At 37.5% G+C, this 17,342-nt stretch overlaps 1 protein-coding gene across 1 annotated transcript; it reads right to left on the minus strand.

The window, feature by feature from the left end:
- Nucleotides 1-7,461: 7,461 nt before the first annotated feature.
- Nucleotides 7,462-13,835, minus strand: LOC123396408 (ankyrin repeat-containing protein At5g02620-like). Its single transcript, XM_045091352.1, has 3 exons — nt 13,076-13,835; nt 8,642-9,174; nt 7,462-8,499 (listed from the first exon to the last, which is right to left on the minus strand). Exons 1-3 carry the CDS (start codon nt 13,782-13,784, stop codon nt 7,831-7,833), a joined length of 1,911 nt encoding a protein of 636 aa, XP_044947287.1. The 5' UTR covers nt 13,785-13,835; the 3' UTR covers nt 7,462-7,830.
- Between the last annotated feature and the right edge of the window lie 3,507 nt (nt 13,836-17,342).

Below are 17,342 nucleotides of genomic sequence, written 5' to 3' on the forward strand. Positions count from 1 at the left end.
TTATTTATTTTCCAATGTTACTTTTTGCTTTCATTTGTCATTGTTATTTGTATCTTTTCAATTTTTTGAATTCGTCTGATTTTTAAATTTTGCACTGATTTTTATTTGTATCATTGTTATTTGCTTTTATTGAATTTATGATTTATTTTGGAATCCACGAATATTTCTAAATTAACGAATATTTATATATACAATATGTTTTTGAATTGGTACCGATTTAAAATTATTTAACATTTTTAAAATTCGTGAATATATTTTCAAGTCATGATTATTTAAAAAATTACGAACAGTTTAAGAGTTAGGGAATAGTTTGTTTTAGTTCCCATGTATTTCTGAAGTCGCAATTCTTTTATTTTGTGGACACTTTTTTAATTCAGCAAAATTTTTTCTGAAATTCCTGAACACCATTATGTCAAGAATATTATGTAAATTTGGGAACAGTTTCTTAAAATTCACAATATATTTAATGGAAACCCAATTGAAAATAATATGATCGGGCAAATTTGATCAAAATTAATTAATATCGTTTTTTTTGTACTGAGCGACCCATATGGCGTGCAAAGTACACTTGGGTGCGTGTTTGGTCGCCCCTCATCGTGATATGCGCGGTATATGAGCCACTATCTATGCCCTTATTTTCCAAATTTGATTAAAATGAAAGTCATTATTTTTTTTACAGAAGTGTTTTATCTATCTATCTATCTATCTATCTATCTATCTATTTATCTATTTATGTATCTATCTATGAATCGTGCAGTTTTAACATGCCTTCTCTTAGCCCCTCTTTTTCACATGGAAGGTAAGAATATATAATAAATCTGAGTGGTTCATCTTATTAATTAGTGGTCTAATTAACGATTACCGTATTATCTCACATATAAAAAGAGGGGATAAGAGGAAGCATGTTAAAATTTGTCCTTTCTATTCTATTCTATCTATCTATCTATCTATTTTATTATATACTAATATGTAAATGGGTCAGAAATAGAAATGACATAGAAAGTCCCACAATAATCAGAAACATATGACCATCAATTTAATACGAAAATTAATCACAATCATTGAACATTAGACTTTTTTACTATCATTATTAAAGTTGGAAAAGATTTCCCACATATGCCATAGAGTTGTTTTGCCACGTTCCTATCTCAATAGATCATCGCGAACAATATATGTAAATGAGCCTTTCAAGAAAATTCATCGAGGCCCTCTACTCCCCAACCTAACGACACTGCCATACCCATCTTAGGGTGCCCTAGGTAGTCCGTCTTTCAAATCAAGATCTGAGTGAACATACAAATATATCAATATATTTGTTACTCACCCCGGGGCAAATTCCAACATGTTTGTTGTTAACACATGATTTGTATAAAGTGGACTTTTTTTGACAAACTGTTGAACGCCCTCTAAAAATTCAGATTTTTTTAACCTTACCTTTTTTTGTATAGAATTACGAACATTTTTCAAAAACATGTGAATATATTTTTGGTTTTCGAAAATGTGAAGATCTTTTAAAATGTTTGCGAGCCTTTTTCGAAAAAAAGTGCAAAACTATTAAAACAAAATCTAAACTTTCTTCCAAAAAAGTATTTGTAAATTACAAACAACTCTGGACAACATTTCTTTTAAAATATCTAAAATAGGGGGAAAAGAAACATAAAAAAATAAAACAATATAGGGAAAATGGTTGGAAAACAACAAGAAACGTGCAAAAAAACCTTCTAGAAACTTTCAAAAGTTGGTAAAAACCGGACAAGAAAAGGCTCCACAAAAATTTATAACTAGACGACTAGTTTTTTTTTTCAATATTACTTTTTGCTTTTATTTACCCTGGTCATTTTTTTGGATTTATATTTGTTCATTTTAAATTTTTTGAATTCATTTAATTCCTAAAATTTGTACAATTTTTTTAATTCAAGGTTATTTTTGAATTTATGATTTATTTTGGTATTCATGAATATTTTTAAAGGAAAATGATTCTAATCAGTCGGCAGATGTAGCACGGGAAGTTATTTTACTTGACACGTGTCTTGCTTGACCAGGCACGTCTCTCTCCCTCATCTTTTCTTGCAACAACATCAGATTGGTAGCAGCGAACGATGACTTCACAAGTGCGCGCCGCGGTTGAAGATGTGTTGCAATTTTTGCAACATGCGCCTTGTTGCAGAAAATTAGGTACGGTGGAGATGTTGCATTTTTTACCACAAGGGTCTTATTGTAGAAAAATAGGAAAGAAGAGGTTGTGCAACATGGGTCTTGCTGCAAAATATTAAAGAAGAAAATGTTTTGTAACAAAGGCATTGTTGCAGAAAATTAGAGAATAAAACGTTTTGCAACAAAGGCCTTGTTGCAAGAGGATCAACGGTTAGAATCATTCGACTAATCACAACTATAGTAGAGCTGCGCGTAGCCGTCCCGTACAAGTTTAATCGGATGACACACAACCTCCTTCAGCCATCCAAGACCTACATCACTCGACGCATGCCTCAGCCATTTTTCTGCAACATCATCTGGATTGCAGAAGTCATCCCGCAACAACATCCATGTTACAAAAATATTAAGATGAGAAAAAAACCTACAACACCATCTGTGTTGCAGAAGTCCGTCCGCAACAACACACATGTTTCAAAAAAGTAAAGGCAAAAAAGAAATCTATAACAAAATCTCTGTTGCAAAAGTTTTCACAACAAGAGATATGTGCAAACGGTTCCACAACACTGCCTTTGTTGCAATTGTGAGAAAAGAGCCGAACCGATGGATGCGCTAAATCAAACGGCTGGATGCGCCAAATCAAACAGCTGTGAAGGTGACGGATCACTGAAAATAATCCGCTGATGGACGCGTAGCGCCGCCTATTCTTAAATTAATGAACATTTTTGTATACAACAATTGTTTTCGAATTGATAAAGATTTAACAATTATTGAATATTTTTTGAATTCCTGAATATCTTTTCATAACCATATAAAAACTTACGAACATTTTAAAAATTAGGGAACAGTTGGTTTTAATTACCATGTAATTTTGAACCCACAATTCTTTTAGTTTGTGAACACTTTTTTAATTCAGGAACCAATTTCTGAAATTCCAAACATCATTATATCAGGAATATTATTTGAAATTTGGAAAAAAATCCTAAAATTTAGAATGTATTTAATAAAAAACCAACTGAATATAATATAAGCGAGCAAATCTGATCGAAATATGTTAATATCGTTTTTTCCTGCAGTGAGCAACCCATATTGCGTGCAAATTACTCTTGGGTGCGCGTTTGGTCGCCCCTCATCGTGATACACATGGTATATGAGCTCCTTTCTATGCCCTTAATTTCCAAATTTAATTAAAATCAAACTCACTAAAAATTTACAAAAATATTTTATCTACCTATTTGCCTATCTATGAATCGTGCAGTTTTAACACGCCTCCTCTTAGTCCCTCTTTTCACATGGGAGGTAAGAATATACAATAAATCTGAGTCATTCATGTCATTAATTAGTGGTCTAGTTAACTCTTATTTTATTACCTCACATATAAAAGGAGAGGATAAGAGGGAGCATGTTAAATTTTGCCCTTTGTATTCTATTATATCTATCTATCTATTCTACTATATCTATCTATATATTCTGTTATATACTAAAACGTAAAAAGAGTCAAAAATAGTAATAGCATAGAAAGTCTCACAATAATCATGCATGGTGGTAGCTACACACCCTTTAATATAAGTGCCCTTTTTTGATATACGAAGTGTCGGGTTTTAATGGCATTAGCACAAGTAGATTTATGTTGTATATGAATGACATTTTCTCACTTTTATTTGTCTTTTTTGTTACCTTTTTGACACAAGTGTCTTTGTGTTGTGTAGAAAGGGCGTTTTTCACTTCTCTCGATCTTTTTTCCTTGCCCTTTTGGCATAATCGCATGTTTGCTTGACTAGCTGGTCCAAAACAAAGATATTTTCACTATAGAGTTTTTTTTCATATTTCAAAATAATTTATCAAATTAATTAGAGATAAAAATTGGGGCCATGTGTAGCTACCACCATGGGTAGCATATTATTTCTGATAATCAGAAATATCTGACCACCAATTTAACATGCAGATTAATCACAACCATTGAATATTAGACTTCTTTTACCGCCATTATTAAAGTTGGAAATGATTATCCACATGCGCCATAGAGCTTTTCCCGCGTTCCTACTCAATAGATTATCGAGCCTTCCCTCAATAAAACAATAAATCATCGAGCCTGTCAAAAACAATTCATCGAGGCCCACTCCTCCACAACTTAAGGACACCGCCATACCTATCTTAGGGTGTCCTAGGTAGTCCGTCTTTCAAATCAAGATCTGAGTGATTGACCTGCTCCCCGTATGCCATCACGAGATCTCCATGTAGTTGAACACTTAACCTTGCTTATGCATCCTACTGCTCCGTCCAATCCCCCCCCCCCTACCAATCTGTAGGCCGGACAAAATTGGTGAGTAAACAGTCTCAGGTTGGTGTATGGACGAACGTGGATTTATAAAGCACAGGCTTCGGGACACCTCATATCCTTACCCTTCAATGTTGTTTTGAGATTAATGCTACACAACCAACTTACTACATGAAATTATCTCTTTTTTGTTTCTTCAAAACAAAACAATATATGAACTTCGAACTTTGCAGGACAACAAACCATTCTTGCTACAATGTGGGATTTTTTTTCACAATTTTTGGTCCGACATAAGTATACAAAATAATATTTTTTGAGTAAAAAAGATATTAATTTTAGTATATATGATTCATGAAAAAATCTGAAAGTTTTTTCATACATTCTAGCTGCAATCTTTTGTTGTGCTCCAAAGTTTGAAGTTCACATATCATTCTATTTGAAATAAACGAAAAAGACAAAATGGGTTTGCATGAATCACGATACAAAAATGGATGGCTAGATAAGGGGGTGTAGGAAAGCCTATGCTTTCTCAAATGTTAACCGTGGACGGCTGATCCATGTGACCATCTCTTGCACAAGGATGTTGTTACATCCTAATCCTATTCTAATAAGACAATCAAGTACCACAAGGTTGGCCTGAAGCAGATCCTCACATAAGTGCTAAACCATTGGTAGGGCAAACCATGTCTTGCTACATCACGTGCAAGTGCATGGCTTGCTGACTAAATTAACTTCCGATTACTATTTTCTAAAGACCGCAGGATGGTGTTGAGTCTAACACTCGCAAATATGTTGTTATTTATCCTCCGTGCATCAATATTGTGCACCAGCAGATCGATCAACCACAACAGTAAGACACACACTGAATTTAGTTATGCATGCTACATCTTTTGGTGTTTCGTGTTCAAGGTATCAATCCAGTAGGAAAATCCACAAGACTATGTAAGCAACACCTCCACACAAATAGAAAATCCTCGCAGCCCAACAAGTGGAGGGGTTGTCAGTCCCTCGTGGAGTAAAGTATGGATAGATAGCTAGATGCAAATAAGAGTGATAGCAAATAGAACGGAACAAGGTATTTTTGGTCTTTTTTATAATATATATCTAAAAACAAAAGAGCAAATAAAGGAGAAACGCAAATAACAAAGTAGAGGTTGCAAATAGATGATGTGAATTAGACCCGGGGGCCGTAGGTTTCACTAGTTGCTCGAGAAAATAGCAAGTCGTGGGTACAAAAAATACTATTGGGCAATTGATAAAAGAACACATAATTATGACGATATTTAAGACAATGATCATGTATATAGACATCACGTCCAAGACAAAATATTATTTTTAAATCTAGCAAAAAATTATTTTTAAATCAAACTTTGCCAACTTTTTTCACACACTTACAATTCAAATTTGAATTATGTTCATTATATATCTAGAAATACACTTAATGACTTAAATATAGCAAACAAGCTCCCGAAGATTCCAATTTTTTTTACATGGATCATGTATTGATGTATCTTGAGTGTTGAAAAAAACTCAATCCACCGAATGAAGCGTCGGTCTCTTCGCCTTCAAACTAGATCCGTTCTCTCTCGAAAACATGTTTCTTCATCGGAGATCGTCTAGTTTCCAAGCGATGTACATCACAACTTTTTGCCAAATCTTGTCAAATTTTTACCACAACATGAAGGTGTCGAATGAGGGCACCATGCCAATTTTTATTCATTTCGGAGTTTGTTTGCATTTTGGGAATTTGTAGAAAGAAAAACTACATGTTCAGGGTCATGTCTTGGCACCCTCATGTTTGGAGTTCTTTTCCTTTGTATAAGGCCTAAACATAGACTCAAGAGCAGAAATATGACTTTCGCCCAACTTTGCCCACTCTTTCACGCACTTGGAGTTCAAATTTGAATTACATCCATTAAATGTTTGAAAATGTACTTAATGATTTAAATATAAAGAACAGATCCCGAAAGATTCTAAACTTTACATGAATCAAGTAATGATGTATTTTGAGTGTAGATTTTTTTTCCAAGGCCAATGGATGAAACAATGGTAACATCACCTTCATACCTCGCCCGTGGAGATCGCCTAAACATATAGTCAAGAACACAATTAAGTTTTTTCAAACTAACTTTGACAACTTTTTTATACATTTACACTACACATTTTATTATATTCACTAAAATTTATAATGCCTAGAAAATTTACTAAATGTCTATAACAGAAAATAGAGAGAGGGCTAGGAAATAAAAAATTAAAATTAAAATAAGTAATGTACAAAAGAACGACACAGAAAAAGAAAAAGAGAAAAGACATATAATGTATAAAAGAAAAAAATGGAGAAGAAAAGAAAAAATAAAAATAAATGTTTGCCAAGTGTAAAATGAAAAGGAACTCAGCAAAGAAAAGGGACAAGAAAATTTTAAAAGAAAAAAAAATATTTACCGAGTGCAAAAAAAAGAACCCGACAAAGATTTATTTGCCGAGTGCAAAATGAAAAGAAACTCGGCAAAGATTTATTTGCCTAGTGCAAAGAAAAAAGAACTGAACAAAGATTTCTTTGCCCAGTTAAAAAAATAAATAAACTCAGCAAAAAATAAAACCGGCAGAGAACTTATTGCCGGGTTCTCCGATAAATTGCACCCGGCAAACATTTGAAACTGGGTGAAATCTCGGATTCTAGTAGTGACAATATATCTAAATAAGGTAATAGTTCTACTTTGAAGAATGTAAAGACAATAAAACTGTTGCCCACGCATTCCACGGGTCACTCTTCTAGTTGTTGATAAATTTATTGATAAAAACTGGGAAATGCCAGGTTATTTGCCCAATGTTTTGAACTTTTGCTAGATTTGTTTTTGCCCAAATATGAGACAAAAATAAAACTTATAAATATTATGGTTGTGCCATTATCCATTTCTGTAATGTGGAGGCTGCCACTAAATTGGCAAATTTGTATGCTGCCACTAAATACATGGCTCTCAATCACATGGAAATTAAAACGTCATGTTTCAAACCGCCATATAACTAAAAAATTCTTTGGACTTGCCAAACCAACCGGAAGTCTCCTCAAACTTACAATTACCGAAATTTATTTCAAATTTAAATATGAAACTCACGTGTATGACACATGGTTGAAAGTACAGTTTGAAACGACTTGGGAAATGAGCCTTACATGAAATTCTTGCTCTAAACTGTGAACATATGAAATATGGAATATACATGGACATGAAACTTGAAACCTTTGGAACTTGGAGGCCCTTCCGACGGTGTAGTTTCTTCTTGATATATATAGCTTACCATCCTTGACTCTTACATATATAGTTTCTCCTGGCTAAGGATGGAAGGCGGGAGAAGTTGAAATTGTAGGTTGTTTTACTGGTAGTCGGGAGAATTTGAAATTACTATCCAGAAATTGTAGGTTGTTTTACTGGTAGTCGGGAGAAGTTGAAATTGCGAAGCCATGCCTTGAAACCTAGCCTTTTGAGCAGCATTACTTCGCCGATAGCTACCATGAATATAAACCAAACAACATCGAGAAAAAGGAAAGGGGCTACGATAGCACAGGAAATATAGGCTATTTTGGGGGCAGCCGGCGCAAGCACCACGTAGAGTCCAAACACAAATGCAGCAGCCAAGGACTTGGCCGAGCAGTAGACAAAGACGATGGAGATGATGAATGCGCTCATGCGCGTGCGTATGTCGACTGCGGTCACCCCAGCGAACATGACGTTCATTGTAGCTAGAGCGGAGGAAACCAGCGCCAGTGTGTTGGCGATGATGAACGCGTGGAAGACTGGTTTTCCAGCAAGCATAGCTATTCCAGCTGTTCCATGCTTACCCTTCAAGTCGTCAGTTCGGAAGCCACCTGGTAAGGTGAAAGCTGCTGCGAAAGCTACCGTCACAATTAGCACTGACCCAATGCCAATAATCTGCGTGGAATCTGAGATCTTCTTTTCTTCCAGTTTTATATCTATTAGCGGGATATGTTCTTTGAGGAACAAATCACAGCGGTAAGCAGCAGTTTTAGCTCCAGCACCTTTAAGTAGTAGGTATATCCTATTTCGTGGGTTCTGCAAGAACAAATAAATTCAAGAAGGTTAACGAGTTCCTCGTTACCGAGTTGAAAATTCCACAACTCATAATTTTAATACTATTTTGATCACAATACTACGAATTCAAATATATGACAGGAGAATAAGATTGATGAACTACCAGCAAGAAATTAAGGCCTTGTGGCATCTTCGTCCATGCAATATCCAGCGGCGTTTGCCCTTCGTTGTTCACTAAATCCAGCTGAACTTGCGGGTTCTGAATTAGAAGATAGAAAATCCACTGGTTCCCGACCTTGGCAGCAAGATGCAGTGGACTATTCCCATGATTGTCTTGCACGTTAATAATTGATTTGTGATGGCACCAACTTCCGACCACAAGAGGGTGCTCCTTCTCAATAGCAACATGTAGGAAGGTCTGGCCATTACCATCACGCAGTCCCACACATTCGGGCACCTTGTCCAGCAACACACGAAGTGTAGACCATGACCTTCTCATTGCTGCCACATGTATAGGGAACAACCCACTGTTGTCGCGTTGAAATGCTGCTGTTTTGTTGTGTGTCAATAGTAGTTTGATCACATCCTTACTTTGACTCCCCCATGATATGGCAATATGAAGAGGCGTACTTCCAGTGCATTGGTCCGCTTGTTTGGTGAGGTGCGTGTTCCAGTCCAGTAACTTCTTTGTAATCTCTGAAATTTCGGTTGTTCATTTAATTTGTCAGAGAGCTATGATACATTTTCTTCAATATCTATGTAGGTAACTTACTCAAATTCAACTACAACTGAACCTAACTTAGACAATGCTTTTTGGCTGGTCAAATCAGAATGAAAGAATACAGAATTCTAAGGTCTTGATGTATGAAACAAAAATCCATCAATTGGTTAGAATCACATACTAAGCAACACACAATATTCTCATGTTTAAAATTTTGACCTTTCACACAAAAGCATAGCATATATTGGCTTACTAGAGTCAATGAACATCATAAGGGGAAGAAGAAATTAAATGAATGCTAAGGAAAAAAGAAGAAGAACTTATTTAACAAAGTTACCGATATTAATATTTTAAATAGAAAACTAGACCAAGAGAAAGAAAAAGAAACATTATATGCTATTCAGTGTGTGTGTGTGTGTGCGCGTGCGTGCGTGCGTGTGTGCAAATCAAACTTTTAAATAGCTGAAATGCCGCTATAGAATTTTGAGGAGCATCATGCTAGTCCTTAGGGTCACGCTAAAGCTATGCCAAGCTTCCCTTTGTTATGTATCTATGCTTTGCTGCTATGCCTTTATTATATTATGTATGGCTGTACAGCAAGTACATGTGCGTATGCATGTCAATTGTCAAGCATGTCCATGCATGAGATGTTTATGCATCACTGCATACTTTTTTTTAATGATATAATAAAATTGCTAAATGGGGCTTAGCTTTGCTATTGGTTTTCATAAGTTCTGGCTGAGCCGCCACTCAATGACAAAACAAGCTATTTGAAACTATGGTACACATCCAACTACTGTAGTTAGGTCGTGGATTTAGTTATGAACAAACTTATAGCAACCGACAACAATAATTAGAGAAAACAGCTTGCGGCGAAATAACCGATAATTCAAGTCTGCTCTCAGGCTCATCTGCTCCCGCTGACGAAAAAAATAAAAATAAATACTAGGAAAATTCAAACGAATCCAATTTTTTGTGTGGTTAATAATTTGATGCGTTAGATACGCTGCAAATTTCAACTTATTTGGACATCTGAGCAGCTCTAAGCGAAAAAAGACAAATCGGCTTAGAAAAGTTCGTGAACAGTTAACCTTTTTTCCAGACCCGATTTATCTTTTTTGCTGAGAGTTGTTCACATGTCCAAATAAGTTGAAATTTGCAGCGGACCTCATGCATCCAATTATCTACCCCACAAATTTTTTTGGACATGTTCTAATTTTTCTAGTATTTCTTTTGATTTTTTTGGCCGGTGGGGGTGCAGATGAGCTAGGGAGCAAAAACGCCGCTTCCCGAAATAACTGGCTATTGATGTAGTCTGTTTAAAACCAACACAAATCGAAAGAAAAACCTTAAATCTTTGGGAATTATAACCATCCTGTAGTATAATTTTATTGTAGTTAGTTGTTTCACAGTAACCAACTATAGGCAACCAAAAATAACTCTTCATTTTTGTTCTATGAACTTTTTCCTGTTTTTATTTCTGAAATTGGCTAATTTTAATATAGTCCCTCTTACCTCTTTTTTGCATGGGAGGTAAGAAGGTAATTAAGAGTTACTCAGACCCACTACTTAATGAAATCAACGGCTCTGATCTATAAACGTAAGAGGGGCCAATTAAAACTGCTATCTAAAATTCACGTGTTCATTTGTATCATATTTTATTTTATTTAGAAAACTTCTATTTTATTTTCATGTGAGCTGGTCTTATGATAGAGAATTAGAAGAGTGGCTTTCAATTTTCTTTCAAACATTAACTGATTATTCAATTTAATCCGAGCTTCTTGCTTTTTGATTTAGAAATATGAAAATCCACAAAAATATTGTGTACAAAATATTTGAATACGAATCTGAAATTTTGTCCTAAAAAAATATTGGTTTTGCGTATGTTTTTTCCCAATTGTAGTGTATGAATAAAAAACTCTACACGGCGAACTTCCTTTGAGGGTTTTTATCTTCTACTTTGTTTATTCCTAATTTGAACTTTTTGAAATTTTCACACCTTTTTGTGGTTTGGATCTTTTATTTTATTTTTCGTTGTTTTGTGAACTCCTCAGAACCAGACCCTTCTTTGAAATTTGACCCCCCGAACTTCTAAGTCCATGAATTACTCATAAACAGTCGCTGAATTTCAGGAATACTTTATTGTACGAAACAATTGTGTTTTCTATGTCATTTTTCTATGATAAACGGCTGAGTTCATCAAATAAATAGTTGTGCATTTCAAATTTAAATTAATTTCATTTTTACGGGAACTCACTAGACCGCGGAATTACCAAAGCAGACTTCTGTAATTTTGCAAGTGGGACTTTTTTTATGAAGTTCTAGTCAAATCAGAGTAAAAGAAATATAAGCTTATAGCTCACTGTGGGCACTTGGTAAAAACACATTGCTTTTTGTCTGGACCACAAGTTCTTTTTACCACCGAATAGTAACATACACTATTTCTTATCCTCTCACACATTACATAAGGTTAGCATACTTCAATTTCAAAAGATTTCGTGAACGTCAAGAGCACCATTTTGGTAGAGGTTAGTTCTCAGTAAGCAAAGTTCTAACCACGAAACTTTGGAAAGACAACTGATTAGTCTACACTCCTCTTGGCATACAATATCGTTCCATGGAAAGATGTTTGTGTTGCATCGATTATGGATGAGGTCTCCATGAATACTGGATGTCGGCGGGCTCTTACTGGAGATAAGTGAACATCATGGCTGCACCTTGTCAATAGGTTGATGGCGATCAACCTCTCACTGGAGGCACATGCATTTCATGGGAAGTTAACTACTTTGGTTGTTTTCACTGTCAAAACAATGTATGCGGACCGTACTAATTATGGCCATTATTTTCTTAGGAAATTGATTTAAAAAGTGAAAGTCTAAGCCAAAAAGCTAGATTTTATATGGTACTTGCATGTTATCTTGGCCAAAGATAAGCACACAAAATACATGTGGCAAGGTCACAAAATGTTGTTTTCCTGACAACAACAAAACAGTCCAGCATATGTTTCTAGATTGCTCGTTGCCCCACTTGTGGCATACCACCATCAATGTGGCATATAATTAACCAACACCTACAACTTCCGGTATTATGAATATCTTCGAAAACTGATTGGTGGGAGATTCATCCTAGGCTAAAGCTTCAAATGCATGAGGGATTATACACTTTAGTTTGGGCAATATAGCATTATCAAAATGATTGCAGCTAATGTTTCTACCAGCTGGTCTGTACATGGTCTATTTACGGTACGGTATGGGCAGGCATGAACATTCATGGACTATGGGTGCAGCCGATGTGAGATGGCGGTAGCAGTTGCTATATTCAGCCCATTCTATGGCAATCCAATTATAGGATTAGAGAGGCGATCATATTACCTTTTGGTTGGTGTAGCTTTTTGGCCTTTTGTACCCAGATGTCTAATATTTGGACCTCAAAGTTTGTAACCATATAAGAGTTTCCCTCTTTTCGAAATACAAGTACAAACGAAAATGTGGTAATTGATGTGGCAAGCAAATCCATGTAAATTGCTGTAACTTAACTTGAAAAAATACAGTCTTCGTAAAGTACATCTAAATGTTGACCTAAGTATGCACATCTAAGTCCTATATTTTCGATTTTACACAAAAGGTTGCCTTTATATATTATTTTATTGTTTGATTGTCATTTGTATGTGCAATAACTATAATACATCTAGATATACCTCAGACAAACTATGCATATTAAAATACTTCCTCCGTTCTAAAATAAGTGTCTTAAGCTTAGTATAACTTTGTATTAGAGCTAATACAAAGTTGAGACAGTTATTTTAAGACGGAGGAAGTATAATTAGATGGACAGAAATGCTACACCAAATTAAAATCATAAAATAGCAACACGCACCTTTGCCCCTAAGCACTGCGACATGCAAGGCGTTTTGTCCATGTGGTCCAGAGTAGGACAACTTGTTGTTCTTCAAATGCAGCACGTATGCAATATCATCATGTCCCAGTGAGACTGCCAGGTACAAGGGCGATGTATCGTTGGCATGCGGAAGGCAAGCCAATTCTGTATCCTCCTGCATTAAAATACAAACCATGTTCTTCAGAATTTCCTTGTCAGCCAGGCGGAGGGCCTCATGAAGGGCCGTCTCGCCTTTCTTGTTCTGCTTTCTAAGCACCCCCGTCACCCTTGCATCGTCACCGTCGGCTCTTGCCAGGCCGATGAGGTGAGTGAGCATGTTCACCCCTCCAGCTCTGGCAGCGCAATGAAACGGCGTATCGCCGTTGCTATTGCGTGCGTCCAGCAGGTGCTTGGCCTTCTCGTGAATCATGCTTGCGCAGTTCAAGAATTTAGGACTATCGCCGCTTGCCGCAACGACATGGAGGATCGAGTCCATCTCTAGGGTGGCCACCCTTTCAACGTCCATGTCCACCCTCTCAATGTCGATCGTGACTACAGGCTCCAACACAACTGGTGTGACAGTTGTATTGTCCCTGCCCAGAATAAGACGTAGTTCATCCAAATTGCCAGTCCGAGCTGCCATCAGCAGCTCAGGTTGGTGGTGCTGCACCTCCAGTTTTGCCTCCTTGGGCGACTCGGAAGCTTGCATTGTGCTCCCCAAACTATGTGTATGTATATGTGTTCTCGATCGATTAAGTGGTAGCACACCCGCGCAATGCATGTATGCGTATATATAGTTAGTGGCACCTCAAAGAGCTAGCCTAGATAGAGAGATTCGCCTCCTAATAGGTATGCGTGCACCTGTTGGTTAGGAATGCTTTGTAATATTGTTGCCCCTTTACTTCTTTCATTTGATTCTGGTCCCTCTTCTGTTTGCCATATATACCCCGGCCCATGCATCATGCGCTTGCACACAACCACAATTATTAAAGTATCTATACCTATATACCAATATAAAAGGAGCAGGATGCAACAAATTTTATCTGTTCAACCCCATGTATCCAACAATCTATCCTATCTAACATTAACATGCAATTTATTTCAGGCTGGTCATAATGGGAAGTAACTTATACTACTAGTACCTTTATACCGGTGCATAATAAATAATCTTACGAAAACCAAATAATCCTAAACACTTTGATGCGATGCTTTACCTCCCATATCATTTCTTGTTTCTTGACATGAATAAATGAATCAACCAATCAAAGACGTGGGGCGTTTATATTTTTAACGACTTGGGACTACCTATATATATGGGCATGCGATGAAATTGTTCTGAAACAATTGTTAATGCTATATATATGGGCATGTAATCCAGTAAATGTTTTTCATATGAAATGTTTTCGATGCCAGTGGCAGCGGTTAGTACTGCCTATTTTTCTTTTTAATCTGCGTATAAAATTAGGCCAAAATCAAACTTTTAAAGTTTGACTAACTTTTCAAAGAATAATATCAACATTCACAATATGAAATCAACATTATTTGATGCATCATGAAATAAAACTTCTCATATGTGTGGTCCTTCTTAATTATTAACTTGCACGCCATACATAGAATATGTTCTTTAGGCCTGGCAGCATGTAAAGCTGAAACGAAAAATTATGTCCTGGTCCTTCTTAAATAGAGATGCCACCACGTGGTTCCTTTTTTAAAGTCATAGACATGGATACGAAACGAAGTCGTATAAAATTGTTCGTTGCCTCAGGTGGCACGCAAAGCAAGGATGATGAGGTTCTTCTGACATTATTCACCTACCTTTGGCACGAATATTTATCTTAGTGGATTTTATTGGGGTTCCTATATTTCTGTGGTCACGTGAATATGTTCTGTGCTTGTGAAGCACGTAATGATTAGCACGTTGTGCTCCTTAAGGCATCTATAGCATATCCCAAAAGCTATTTTGGGGGAAATTTTGTTAGGGATTAAGCATTAGCTAGCAAATTATTTATGACCGCCATAATGGACAGCCTCACTCCTGCCACACCCTGGGCACCAGAGTCTGTTGAAACTCGTCCACGGATCGATCACATCAAATCATGATAAACACGCGTACCTAATTTTCCCTCTATTATTTTCTGTTCTCTCAACTCGATCTTACAACTTCACGTCCCGGGCTGTATATACATACAAACCTAAACGCTCAGCTCAGCTAACCTAGTCGGACACAACACTAATCCTAATACTACTCGAACCAGGACTCAACAGTTAACGCGTACTAACACTATGACTAGGACTCCCGTGTACACATCACACAAGAGTCCAAACCGGACTCACGCTGCATGTACTACATTGGGCAGGATCAAACTAATTATCCTAGTCAAGATTAAACCTAACAACCACTCCCTAATCTTGACATTGTCTTCCGCTCTTCTCCAGTCTTGGCTCGTTGAAGATTCATCCTTGTCAACTCATCCATCTCGCACCACGACAAGTCAAATTGATAGGCTTCATTGATCGTAAAAATCTCCCCTTCAATTTTAACTTGGCGAATTTTACAGATCACCTCAAATATGTCTTGGACTACCCAGCCTCGCCAGTATCCTATGGAATGCACCACCCAGTGGACTAGACCATCCACCCTAGCAAGATACATGCCGACTCCTTGTGGATAAAACCAGCCCGTGGAATACACCGCCCACTCCAGCCTCATGTAGATTTATGACCTCATTGAAGAGACTCACCTTCACTGGTTTACCACCCCCACATACTTGAACTTGATCATCCCGTCGAGACACATAGACGACATCAGCTTCATCTTCAACACCTCCTCACAGAGACGAGCACTTGGACACGACGACACTGACACGACGACGACGACGACCGAGATGTGCTAACCCGCACGACACCTTGACTCCCCGGACGATGATCTTGACGGCTTTTTCGGCACCGCACCTCGGCACCACCGCTCCCGTGAACGATATTGTTATACCGCCTTGCTGACGACAGCCTATCATCTCCCTCCATGCCGCTCCGCCGAACGACAATCGCCAGATCCTTCTCATCGCTACTCCACCCAGCGACTTCATGGCCCGCCCCGAGGCGCTAGTAGGTCGCCACCCCGGGGCAAGCGTGCGGCTTCAAAGACCTTCTCTAGATACCAAATGTTGGAACTCGTCCACGGATCGATCACATCAAATCACGACAAACACGCGTACACAAAACCATGTAGCTAAGGGCCCTTGTCGTGCCCTAATTAACCTAGTCAACATTAAACCTAACAGAGCCTCACTGTCAGCCACCAATTTCACGCTGCAAATACCCAAAGGTTTGTGCCAAAGGAAATAGAGATTGTAAATAGATGATGTGACATAGACCCGAGGGCTCTAGGTTTCACTAGCGGCTTCTCTAGAGAAAATAGTCAACGTTGGATAGACAAATTACTATTGGATAATTGATAGAAGAGCGAATAATTATGATTGTATTCAAGATAATGATCATGTATATAGGCATCACGTCCAAGACAAGTAGAGCGACTTCTGCCTGCATCTACTTCTGTTACTCCACACACATCGACCACTATCCAGCATGCTTCTAGTGTATTAAGTTCATGGAGAAACGACATAATCCTTTAAGAACTATGACATGATGTAGACAAGATCTATTCATGTATGAATAGATCCCATCGTTTTATCCTTAATAGCAACGATACCTGCATGTCATGTCTCGCTCTGTCACTGAGATTGAGCACCGCATGATCGAACCCATCACAAAGCACCTCTTCCCATTACAAGATAAAAGATCTAGTTGGCCAGACAAAACCCAAATATCGAAGAAGAAATACGAGGCTATAATAATCAAGAATGGATATAATTACATAGAACTGGTCATAAACCCAGAATTCATCGAATCCCAACAAACACACCAGAAAAGATAGAGTTACGTCAAATGGATCTCCAAGATACCATTGTATTGAGAAGAAAAACGAGAGAGAAAGCCATCTAGCTACTAGCTACGGATCGTAGGTCTGATATGAACTACTCACGCATCACCGGAGGAGCACTAGTGAGGATGATGAACCCCTCCGTGATCGTGTTCTTCTCCGGAACGGACTCTAGATTGTATTTCATGGCTTCTCGAACTTGAGGCGGTTGAAACAATTTTTCGCCTTCTCTTCTAAGGTTTATGTCTGGAACCAGGATCAAAGGGGTCATACGAACCGGGACCAATGGCCCACAAGGCCTGGCCGGCGCCCTGACCTCACGAACTG

The sequence above is a fragment of the Hordeum vulgare genome, chromosome 5H (assembly GCF_904849725.1).
Source record: "Hordeum vulgare subsp. vulgare chromosome 5H, MorexV3_pseudomolecules_assembly, whole genome shotgun sequence".
NCBI classification, from domain to species: domain Eukaryota; kingdom Viridiplantae; phylum Streptophyta; class Magnoliopsida; order Poales; family Poaceae; genus Hordeum; species Hordeum vulgare.

What these genes read in the sequence shown, in the direction of transcription:
- LOC123396408 (XM_045091352.1), bottom strand. Translation starts at nt 13,784, where the DNA reads ATGCAAGCTTCCGAGTCGCCCAAGGAGGCAAAACTGGAGGTGCAGCAC. An exon ending in CGCAGTGCTTAGGGGCAAAG is followed by an intron (nt 9,175 to 13,075) that starts GTGCGTGTTGCT and finishes CCGAAATTTCAG; the next exon opens with AGATTACAAAGAAGTTACTG. An exon ending in AAGGCCTTAATTTCTTGCTG is followed by an intron (nt 8,500 to 8,641) that starts GTAGTTCATCAA and finishes TTGTTCTTGCAG; the next exon opens with AACCCACGAAATAGGATATA.